Source organism: Zootoca vivipara, chromosome 3 (genome assembly GCF_963506605.1).
Source record: "Zootoca vivipara chromosome 3, rZooViv1.1, whole genome shotgun sequence".
Classification (NCBI taxonomy): domain Eukaryota; kingdom Metazoa; phylum Chordata; class Lepidosauria; order Squamata; family Lacertidae; genus Zootoca; species Zootoca vivipara.
Genome location: NC_083278.1, coordinates 538,059 through 550,266, shown reverse-complemented (window position 1 = coordinate 550,266; position 12,208 = coordinate 538,059). Strand labels below are relative to the sequence as shown.

At 46.0% G+C, this 12,208-nt stretch overlaps 1 protein-coding gene across 4 annotated transcripts in view; it reads right to left on the bottom strand.

The window, feature by feature from the left end:
• PKHD1 (PKHD1 ciliary IPT domain containing fibrocystin/polyductin) overlaps window positions 1-12,208 on the bottom strand; it is a 248,505-nt gene that overhangs the window by 222,872 nt on the left and 13,425 nt on the right. For all 4 annotated transcript variants that reach the window (XM_060272305.1, XM_035110412.2, XM_060272303.1 and 1 more), the window contains exons 5-11: window positions 11,888-11,945; window positions 10,942-11,020; window positions 9,015-9,089; window positions 5,348-5,412; window positions 4,803-4,842; window positions 1,277-1,347; window positions 25-126 (exon numbers count right to left, since the gene is read on the bottom strand). In XM_060272305.1, the coding sequence (XP_060128288.1) occupies window positions 25-126; window positions 1,277-1,347; window positions 4,803-4,842; window positions 5,348-5,412; window positions 9,015-9,089; window positions 10,942-11,020; window positions 11,888-11,945 (490 nt within the window). The remainder of the gene's footprint in view (window positions 1-24; window positions 127-1,276; window positions 1,348-4,802; window positions 4,843-5,347; window positions 5,413-9,014; window positions 9,090-10,941; window positions 11,021-11,887; window positions 11,946-12,208) is intronic.

The following is a 12,208-nucleotide window of genomic DNA, read 5'->3' as shown; positions in this document are numbered from 1 at the left end:
GAAGGCTGATTTCAACATTATTACCTGCAACTGTGACCTGCACAGGTGTATCAAAAAAGTCTCCTGTGATGGTGAGATCGGTTCCACCACCCAGGCTCCCTGCAGCTGGAGACACAGAAAATATTTCTGCGGAGGAAGTGAAATAATTGAAATTAGATGTAGGTCAGCTAAAATAAAATAGCACAACCACATACTGGTTTTATATCACACAGACTCGGTCTTGCACCAAAACAACCCCAATCCATGCGCAAAAGAAATTATTCACATTAGACACATTTGTTCTGAGCTGCAGGTTTTAGGAGTTTTGCAAAATTCAAACTAACTGGGAAAGGAGTAAAGCGAATAAAAGAATAATGGTTTGGGCTGCAGGACAATGGTGATCAGGTTTCTCCAGCAGATGCAAACACACACAAGCACACAGTGTTTCAGTCATAACACAAACCCCCTGTTTCATGCTTTACAAAAGGTTTGTGCCATAGCTGCCAAGTACCCCGTTTTCCCCGGGAAACCCCTGTTTTTATTTACCTTTTCCCGGTGGTCCCCCGTATCACTTCATCTCCCATTTTTCTTCGTTATTTTCTCCTGTCAGCGGCCATTTTTTTCTGATTTGCCCTTCTATGGGCACAAAAAATGGCTGCCGCTGGCTTCAAAAGTCGCATCTACGCATGACCGGAAGTGCGTAGACGCGACTTCCGGTGTCGGCGGCGGCCATTTTTGGTGCCCATAGATGGGCGGGGCAACACCGGAAGTTGCGTCGACGCACTTCCGGTCATGCGTAGAAAGCTACTTTTGAAGCTGGTGGCGGCCATTTTTGGTGCCCATAGAAGGGCAAAGTGACACCGGAAGTTATGTCGACGCAACTGCAGTCCGGGATTTGGAAGGTAAGGTTTGTGCTCTCCTTTTCCTCTCTTCTTCTCTAGCAGGAGGGAAATCCAACTTTTGCTTTCATTTTCAGCTAATTACAGAACTGTGGTTAGTGCTAAATGTGGTTAGGGCACAAATAGGCAACCATTTTCTCAGGGATAATTTGTCAGGAGCTGCATACTGCCAATGGGGGAGGGTGGATCTGAAGTAAAAACTGGGCAGGTCCAGAACCAAAAATGAGCAAGGACAGAGTCGAGGGGAAGTGAAGCTACCCGTGTCCCCTCTCTTCTCCCCCGCTTTCTCTGTTTTCTTATCCTTTTCTACACAAATAATCACAGCAGATTTGTAGACTGAACAGGAAGTGAGATTAATTCCAGAATCCTCTTCAGTGAAAGACTGCAGGGCAATATACCTGAGAATGTCTGGTACAGGAAAAGGTCCTGTTTTGCACTGATAAGCCAAGAATCCTTGTTCACCACTGACCTGCAACACAAAAGTGAGCGAGTGAACAGCAACACTAACACAGAAGGAAATTAAGACTGGAATATGTAAGATATTCCAATGCAGAGTGAAGAAAATAAATGTGTGCAGAGCTGCAATAAGCTAGTTGTTTGGGGAACGCTTTCATCACTCTCCCTATACATCACGGGAATCTGCTGCATTATTGACCGCTAGAGGGCAAACTTGGTTATCCATTCATTCACTCATCAATTGCTTCCCATGAAATATCCTGAAGCTATTTAACAATAAGAGCATCAAAACTAGACTATATATAACACTGAGGCAAAAATCTCCCCTTTGAAGGATTGTTGGAACAAAAGGCAATTATGAGTGTCTACATGATATGAAATGGGAGGCTATGTGAGACAACACTGTAAGTCCAACTTCTACATCCTATGGAATGGACTTCCTGATGAGACAGAATCTGCTGGAAGATCAACTAGGTGAGACTTGTCTTTAAGCTTACATTGCTAAAATTGAGCTTTCACTAAGTGTATGTGTTAAAATAATTTGTTCTCCTTGCTCCCCCTTCCAAAAATTGATTTTGCTGGAACTCCAGATGAAAAAAAAAATACTCTAGTGGATTTCTTTCTTGACATGGTTCCAGAATCCACCAAACTGAAACCAACTAGAAAGGGGCAAACCACCTGTGGCTCATGTTAAGACTGACTCGTATATAAGCTGAGCCATCCTCACCCCGACTGAGCCATCCCCACCACACACACACAGAGAGAGAAAGAGAGAGATAGAGAGAGCTCAGAACATGGCATCCCAACCAGATACAAATGGCAGTTTCATGCAGCCACAACAGGGGACTCTCCTGGCCATGCAAAATCAGTGACAACCCAGGGCTCAGGAAAATGCAGGAGTTCATACCATTTCTGGCTTTCAAAGTCTGCTCTCACATGTCCAGAAAAATTCCCTCCCACCTGTACACAGCTAGCTCTTTGCAGTGAGGGAATTTGAGACCTAAAATTACATTTGGCTGCCGAAGACTTTGCAGCCAAGCCCTGCGCAACCCAATGTATCCCCTGGAAGGGATACCCATGAAATTCAAAAGGCATTCTTTGCAGCTAGTGGTTGGCTACAGCTTTGAAAAACGTCAGTGCAAGGCAAGTTTTAAAAGACAGGTGACTGTTTGCCTCCTACCAGCTGATTTTAGAATTCTAGCATCTTTAAATCTTCCTGTTGAAATGAATGGATACATTGTTCTCCAGGGATTTCAGTGGGAAGATTTAATGACATTGCAGCTCCCCAAACGTCTCATAGGGGAGAAGCACCAGTCCACCAGTGGGAAAGAAACTCTTGTCCCACCTACTCCACTTGCCATTCAGGAGCTGGGAGGGAAAAGCCAGGTACAATCAGGGCCGGTGCCTCCATTTAGGCAAACTAGGCCATGGCCTAGGGCGCCGAAATGGAGGGGGCGCTTGTGAGCCTGCCCGCCGCCACCCGCCGCCTGCCCGCCAGCCGGCCGCGCTGCCTCCATGCGCATTGCCGGAGCCTGGCGGGCAGCTGCTCGGCTCCTCAGCTCTGCCCCGGAAATGGAGGGGGCGCTGGCAAGCCTGCCCGTCGCCTGCCACCCGCCGTCCACCCGCACTGCCGCCCGCGGGGGATCCTGGGCTGGCCAGGGGGCTGCATTCCCAACCCGAGCAGGCCAGCGTCTCCGGGACTTGCAAGGGACCCGGATCCTCCTTGCCAGGCGATCGCCTCCGTAAGTGCTGGTGTCATTGTCATGGTTTTGTTTAGGATGCTGCTAATGGGGCCCGGCACGGCCATGCGCGCCCGGCAAGGAGCGAGGAGGAAAGCACTGACCTCTTAAGCAGGCCACGGGGGTGGGGGGGGTCGGGAGGAGTGCCAACCACCCCAGGGGGGGGGAATAGCGGTTCCCTGAGATCCGTTATGTGTTGTACCTTTCCCTCGAAGGGTTCCTTTCACTGTCCTGGTCTGTGTCACGTGGGGAAGTGGGACGGGGAGCTGGATTTAGTTCAGAAGTGGCTGGGAACTGACTCATCCCTTGCAATAAGCAGAGCTCTGTCCGGACAAGGTTTTTCTTTGACTCTCTCTCTCTCTCTCTCAGTGCTTAAACGCACTTCCATTCCAGGCCCCAGCCAAGCGGGCAACTACCTGACTTTTAGAAGACACCTGAAGGCAGCCCTGTTTAGGGAAGCTTCTAATATTTGATGAGTTATTGTATTTTAATATTTTGCTGGAAGCCGCCCAGAGTGGCTGGGGAAACCCAGCCAGATGGACGGGGTATAAATATTAATTATTATTATTATTATTATTATTATTATTATTATTATTATTATGGCAGGAGTTAGAATAGCAAAGCCATGAATGCCAAGGAAGGCAGAATCATATAAAAAAAGGAGGTTCTAGTCCTGGTTGAAATCTCAGATTATTTGTAATCTTCTCCATGACAGCTCTATTCCAGAGTGAGCAGCCCTAAGCATTTGGTGTAAAATTTTGGGCTGCTTTCCACTGAGCTGCAATTGCTATTCGTGCCACCAAGATAATATGTCCTTTTGACAACACATTTCCATTGGTATTACCGAAAATAATCAGTAACATTTGGGACAGTAGCTGCCGCAGTCATACTTGCCATTGCTGTCAAAATGCAATCCCGAAAGTCTTGCACCAAATTTCTTTGGAATTAAATTTCTTTATTGCATTCATATCCCACTTTTTTTCTGCAAGGCGCTCAAGGTGGGGCCTACATGCTTCTCTCCCCTCCTTGTTTTATCTTTGCAACAACCCTGTGAGGTAGTTTGGGCTGAGACGCCATGATTGGCGCATGGTGGCACACCCAGTGAGTTTCGTGGCTGAGTGAGGATTCGAACCCTGGTCTCTCCCAGATCCTGGTCAGACACTCCCAGTGCTACAGGTTTGTTGTAGGGATTGAATGAGGAGGGGGAGAGCCACTTCCAGCTCTTTGCAGAAAGGTAATTAATAATAATAATATTAATTAATAATAATAGTAATAGTAATTTCATCTAGATTTGTCTTTTTAAAAAAATCATTTTCATTTAACATCAATTAACATCAATTTACAAAAAAACTCATAACTTTAACTAAGACAATACTCAGAATACAGACAGAGCCGGTGCCTTCAGAAAGCAGCGGGGGGGGGGGGCGCAGAAGGTGATTTTGCCTAGGGCGCAAAAAACCCTAGCACCAGCCCTGGGTACAATTTGGGACTTTCTAATTCTCATCTCTACCTTGAGGTGAGCATTAACAAGCTCTCAAAGCATATTTTCAGAGCCAAACGCAGGAAACGTCACTGACACCTTGAATGCCAACTTCTGAATACAACCACGTTCCAAAGCAAAGCAGAAAGTATACGGCATTTAAATAGTATTTATATGAAAAAGAAGGCATTCAGAAATACAACATAACTATAAAATTAGCCATTAAAAAAAAACTTATCCCTTACTTACTTTCCTTTGTTAAACACTGTAAAGCTAACATTATGTGACCCTGTAAGAAGAGAAAAAGCACATATCTCAGTGCAAGAATGTGAATCATTTCATGTACATACAGAGTTAACTAACTTGCCTCAGGTGCCCTTCTAGATCTTCCTACCCCTGAAATGCCCATGTCTTTTGCACCCAGTTCAAAACCATCATCAGACACCTGATAGGCTGCTGTTTCTGCTCCATCCCCCCCCCCCAAAACCACATCTCGTGTTTCTTGCTAGGAGTGCCTGTTCTCTACAGCTTCAGCAAGGCATTCACTGTGATACACTTGTTGCTTACAGTTGGTATATCATGGTTGCCAAAAGTGTGAGCTTGGGGGGGGGGGAATGCCCCAAGTAGCAAGAACAAAGAGAAAAGGAATTTGTAAGCAGCTCTCCCCTTTTCGAAAACAGAATGGCCATATGGCCCATACCCCCAACAGCAGCCTTTTTATCTGTTAGCCTTCTTGATTTTTATGTTACTGAATAAAATCAAGATTGTATGTTATTTCCCTGCTTTCCACTGACCAATATGGTTCCCTTCCACTCGGCATGCTACAGTTCCCAGACCATGATCAACTTGAATGGGATATCTGCAAACAAAGGAAAATAAAAGACAATGAACTATGAAGATGCAATAGAGGCAAAGGAAAGGAGATAGTGGGACTGTTCTCCCTTTGTTCTTTTTCTCTGCTGGATGATACTAGAGAGAGAGGGAGCCATGTTCCATGCTCCGTGTCTGTTTATGTGTAAATAAACTAGCTTAGCCAGAATGCTGAGTTGCTGTGGTCTGTTACGCAACTGTGCAAGTATCTGCAGATGCTAAGAGTGTGTTGATGTACTCCCAAATCAATCACTGGAAGTCTGGGGGCTGAGGAAGGCTCGGAAGCTCCCGAACAATCGCCCAGGAAACAGGGAACATGCCAGTCGGGCATGTGTCTCTGCCAGGGGTCTCCTTGTGAGTAGGCCCTTTTCCTGACAGCTAGAACATAATATGTGAAGCTGAGCTGAGTACTGTCCATTCACTTCAAAGACAGGAAAGGACTGAATATGTTCTGCAAATCCAAACCTATCACATCAAATACTCAGCAAGTGATGTCTGAGCATCTACTGAGAAATTTAGTTTTGCCTGCCCTGTTAATTTTGTGTCCCACTCTCCAATTTGTGCTATCATTTGTCCACATGCAGACTGACTAAAGCTGGTAATAGGATATCGAGAAACAAATACTAGTGTGTGAATGAATGTGCATTCCTTATAAACATGAAAATGTAGCCTAGGAACACAACGTAGCTTCAACACATGAACTCTGACAACAAATATTGATTCACCTGCTTTAAACCTAATAAAGTCAACGATCGGGAGAAATTGTGTCCTCCCTCAAAGAGGACATGTGTTGCGGTGAGGCAACCAAATCCTTGTGTTGTGGGTGGGTACGATTGGATAGCCACACCACCTTGTTGCTGGGTTTAATCTGACCAATGGGATGCTAACCAAATGGGTCAAGGGGCCTATATATGCCAATGCACGTGACCCTGAGCTTTCTCTCTTAGTCAGTGCATCGGAACACCCGCCCACCTCTCTCTATATTTAGGGCTTGCGCTCTTGACCTTGCTATGCGTCGTCTGTTGTTGGGACAGGGGCACGGCAGGAATTTTCCCCACTTGGCTGATTGGCTGTTGCCATTTGGGTTTTGCCTGCCGCGTAGCAAATCGTCACAACTTGTAAAGTTGCAGATAGGCTCTGGTTCAGGTGATAGGGATGGGGGAATGCTCTTGCCATCCCTATGTGAAGAGTATTCCGTTAAAGGAATCCAGGGACTCTATGGTTTGGTCAACCCTTTGAAGGGATTGTGCCCGTGCCTGAGTCCAGGGGGACATCTGGGTGGTGGACATAGTATGTCCCCGGCTTTCCGCCATTCCAGGTGTTCTCCCTAGGCTGACCTACGATAGAGCTCTGGGTCAGCGCTGCCTGCAAGGGTGCAGGGAGCTAGTCGAACCAGAGCCTATGCAACCACTCACTTGATTGTAATCAATAAAGTTGTGGCCTAAATTCTGCCAAAAAGCAAACCCAAAATTTGAGTCTTGTGTGAATTTATTTAAGGGGGAGGTTTAAAGGTCTGAACATGCAACTATCTGCCCATTTTGGGTGTGTTTTAGAAGCATTTGCAGCAGCTCAGGAACTGGGCCTCTAATGAAGAACTAAGATTACCGCGTCTCGGGCTTGGATCACCCACCCATGAAATTGGGAGCGGTGGAAATCACCTTGAATGGGAACAGGGAGTCCAAATATAGGTATTGAATCAGCTCTTAAGTTATTCTGCCAGAAGGCATGACTAGAAAAAACTTTTAAATTGTATAATAAAGTTAATACTGAACCTGTTTTCTTTTGTTTTAAAGCCAGAATAGTCACAGCCTAGCCTTGGAACTTTTAAATAATGATTCATTAAAATACCTAACAGGCCAGCTACACTGCCTTCCTGTTTCAAAACAGAGGTCTTTACATCAAAAAGCAGCAGGAGAGGGCTTGATCGATTGACCTCATTGTGTTTGAATTATTGCATGATGTGATACCAATAACAACCTCACTCCTGTCAAGGACATCCATATACCCAGATACCACAACCAAAGCAGAGTTCACAGGAACCACCATTTAGAACCCAAACCATGCTTTGAGTTTCCAACACAGCTAAACAATGATTTAGACTTCCTAATCGGCTTTCATTTTCTAACTTCTCAGTGGTCCTTTCTGGAGGCACAAACCAGAGTTACTGTGACACTAATCCAGCACTAGAAATTGTGACAGAAAGGACCCCTTCGAATCCAAGGATAGGCACTTTCTCCATTAAGTTATGGTTACAGGTAGGTAGCCGTGTTGGTCTGGATCGAAGTAAAATAAAAAAATTCCTTCAGTAGCACCTTAAAGACCAACTAAGTTTTTATTTTGGTATGAGCTTTCGTGTGCATGCACACTTCTTCAGATACAGTGAAATGGAAGTTTCCAGGCACTTATGTAGAGAAGGGGTGGGGAGGGGTGGGGATGGGGAGGGGGGATCACTCAGAAGGGTGGTGGAAATGGGTGATTGACTGACTGATAGCTGTTGATGACCGCAAACGACTGCAAATGGTTTTGCATGAAAAAGCAAGGGTTGAGATGGCTGAAGATCGCTTATCATGTATAATGAGATAAGAACCCGATATCTCTGTTCAAACCAGGTCCCTCCATGGTTTTGAGCTTGGTGATAAGTTGCAATTCAGCAACTTCTCTTTCCAGTCTATTTCTGAAATTCTTTTGTAGTAAGACAGCTACTTTGAGGTCTTGTATAGAATGTCCTGGGAGATTGAAGTGTTCTCCTACTGGTTTTTCTGTCTTCTGGTTCCTGATGTCAGATTTATGTCCATTTATCCTTTGGCGTAGGGTTTGGCCTGTTTGTCCAATATAGAGAGCTGAAGGGCACTGTTGGCATTTGATGGCATACACAATGTTAGAGGATGAGCAATTAAATAGTCCTGAGATGGTATGTTGGATGTTGTTGGGGCCAGTAATGGTTAAGTTAAGTTAGGCACTCAGTACTTGCCCAGCTGCCATGCTCTTGCATCCACACCTTTGTAAGGCAGGAGGATGGGAGGAGAACAACATGGCCTCTCCCACGTGACCTCACACATGAGACTTTATTGCCCCCCTTGGACACAGGCTGCCCCACCAAGCCCAGGGGCTACCAGCTGCCACAGACTGGCTGGCATTCTTGCTGTCACCATGGCAGCACCAGAAAGGAATAGAAAAATACTGTGTGGCCACACTGAATGGCTGCATGGGAGGAGCGTGAGTCAGGCAGTGGGGGCCCTCGACTCTGGTGCCGGTCTTGCACACATATAAGCAAACACTCGCACACATATTTAAATGGAGGTACATGTGAGAAAATGAAGGGTGAATGCACAGAAAAGGTATCACCCACACAAATTCACATCCATGAATTCAGACAGAAAACTGCTTGTATATAGAAATAATCATTTGGACCAATTTTGTAGCTGAGGGTAGGGATGGAAAGGCAGAAATTATATTTCATTGGCATCAAAACTATTAGTGTGCCTTCCCTAATTTACAGTATATGAGCCCCAAATATGCTGCAACATTATAAGCTTTGTGAATTCTCACAGCAAAAAAGCATTGCAATCAAAGCTGTGAGGAGCAACTTACATGCTGCGCATCTGCTTATTGGCAAGGGAACAAATGGTTATCCATCCATCTCTTTCGGCCTCGAGGATAACAGGGCTGGGGCAGAGAGAGGGAAGAAGCAATGTTAGTTCAAGGCAACCCATAATAATGCAAGTCCCACTTCCGCATTACATGGAGAATTCGGTTGTGGGCATGGCCTGACTGAATTCTCGCAATGGGGGCTGAGAGCTCAGCCCCCTCGCGAGATGGGAGTTCCCGCCTCCGTCATTCCTGGGCCGACCAATAGGGTCGGTCGGGAGGCGGGGCTTCCTCTCTTTTAAATTAAGCCGGAGGCGGGAACACAGCCTCTTTTCGCCCCGGCACCCAGCGCGAATGTTGGGGGCTCGAGTGGCGGTTAGGCATTGGAAATTTGCATAAATAAAGAAGGGGGCAGATTACGTCATCCTCTGCCCGAAATTGGAGATTTAATCCCGTTAAAGGGGTTCCGGGGCGGTAGCTTTGTCCTGAGCCTACGGAGGTCAGGGCCTTATGGCACCCCCCAACGGTGGCCACAGGAGGTGTCCCAGTAGATGTACGTCATTGGGCTCCTTTCTGGTGGTTAATTTCTCCCAGACTGTAACACACGGGTTACAGTCGGATATAGCCAGTTAGGTTCCAATGCCTAAGCCAATACCGCTCAACATCCGAAACCAATAAAGTTGTGGCCTTTTCGCCCACTTAAATTCAATTCACTGTGTCTTGTGTCTTATTTCCTGGGGAAGGAGGGACATTGCCATACAATACATTTCTCTCCCCCATGCGCAGTAACAATCCAAATGTACAGTATTATTTAATTAGTATAGCCAGGGTTGGGACAGGGGCAGACTTTGGAAATCTTTCGTAATATGGCACAACCCCAAATGGTTCTTCTCAATTTTGGGTCTTCTCAATTTTGCGCCCCCTTGGCTCAGCGCCCTGTGCAGGGGAACCATCCGCACCACCCTAAATCCAGCACTGGTCGGGGTGCGGGGCCTGTGGGGCTGCTCATGTTCTCAGAGTGCATCTCCCACCATGGCTGACCATAGGCCATTCTTCTGCCCTAGCAGGAGGAGATGTTGTGGGCCCACGAGGCCTTCACGTGTGGGGGGGAATGGTTGTCATTCCCCCCCAGCCCATTGGTCGGCTCCCTGCTGCAGTGCGCACTTGGCTCACCCAATTAGGAGGTTCCAAGGGGGTGTGGCTCGCTGATTTAAGCGAGCGCGCGGCAGGGAATCGGCCTCGCTTCTTTCGGACCCCCAGCTGCTTCGTTTTCCCACCCACCCACCCGTTAGGCAAGGTTCTACTTTGGCATTGCTGCGGACCTCGGTTGATCGCCGTTGAGGGGCCTGGTAGGAATTTTCCCACTGTGCAAATTGGCTCTGGCCTGGTGGTTTTCGCCTACCTCGTAGCAACTCGTCACAACTTTGGTTTTGGCGCTAGGCATTGGATTATCTCTGAAAGGTACAGGTGTGGGGGGGAGGTTGCTGCCATCACCTCCCCCAAATGCGGAAGGGTACTCCCTTAAGGAGTCCTGGGGTGTTGCCAAGTCCGAAGCCGTGGTAGGTGAGGGCCAGAGGGCAGGCCCCCTAGTGGTGGCCCCAGGATGAGCTCCTAGTTGATGTGCATCGCAGGACTCATCCAACGGTGGTTAACCCTTCACAGACTGCCAGCAGAGCGGGCTGGAGTCGGATATAGTCAGTTAGATCCAATGCCTATGCCAATACCTCTCTACATCCGTAATCAATAAAGTTGTGGCCTTCTACGCCCATTAACCTTATGCAATGTGTCCTGTGTCTTTATTTCTCCCGGGGAGGCATCGGGGTATCACCACACAACTGGAGGGCCACCGTTCCCCATCCTTGAAATGCAAAGGGAACAACCCTATACCGAGTTGCACAGAGGAACTGAAGGAAGCAATAAACACACTTACCCATCAATAAAATCTGTGTTAAAACTGTAGGCATCAAATTCTTGGGCCAGGATAAGACCATAGACTTGCATTACATTTCCTAACAGGATAAAGATGAGGGTGGGGGAATTATTCAAGAGGCAAAATGAAAATCTGTGTAGAGGAAGGTGGAGAGTTGGGTTTTAGTGCCTTGATTTCTTCAGTGCAGTAGAAGATGCCCTCTGTAAGTATTATAAATCTAAAAATTATAAGCAGGAATCATAAAGAATAATACATAGATAACAAATTATCCATGGCTGGTGTTCAGAGGAGTCAAAATTGTACTATTTTTATGTGGTATTTGTAAACATTAAAACAAAAGAGGTCAATTAACATTAGTCAGCATTATCCTGTATCTTATTTCAGGTCAGTATTATAACATTATATATAATTTTACAGTTAACTCGGGGTTGTAGCATTATAATATTAACCTAAACTGCTTCTTAATATTATTGTCTCAATATTAACCTAAACTGCTTCTTAATATTATTGTGATGAGCCTAACTAATGTTAATGACTTCGAAATAGCTTGGAGACACAATTCAGGATATAGCATGTAGGCTTATGCAAATTTTTAAAATCATGGGGATCGGAAGGTCAGAAAATTGTATAATAATAGCCTGAAATAAGATACAGGAAAACACTGTTCATTGTTCTTTCTGGTATCTGCTGTTTCCCCTTATCTTATGCTCCTTTTTGTGTATGGGACTCATCAGCCCGGGAATGTAGCCCATCTAAGGAGAAGGAAGACTCTGATCCTAGACCCACCCCACTCCTTGCCTTGTGGGACATCTTCGGGAGAAGAAGCAAACCCTACACAGAAATGAGCTCTTCAAAGCTCTTGATGAGTAAATCTTAAATAAGTTGTTTTCCCCATTAATTGTATAAATAAAGACATATGGTTTCCACTTAAAGGTCCATCCTTTACCTGGGACTCCATCGGGGGGGTCCACGCGATACACCACAGGAGTGTGTGCAACAGAGAACTGTTGAGAAAAGAATATTATATTACATTGCCTTTCACAAAACTATTGCTTCATTCATAGTTTTGGGGAGAGAGAGACATCAGTGTACTCTTGCCATGTGGTGGGAATACTCTACTTATGCAATTTTTGCGGAAGGGCAGAAAAATCACAGAATTAAGTATTAAACTAACTTATTACGGATTGCTGAGCCAGACCAGAGTCTGGTGATGCAATGCCTCAGAATTCCACCAGAGGGCTGGGGCCTTTCTCTGATTGGCTACCAA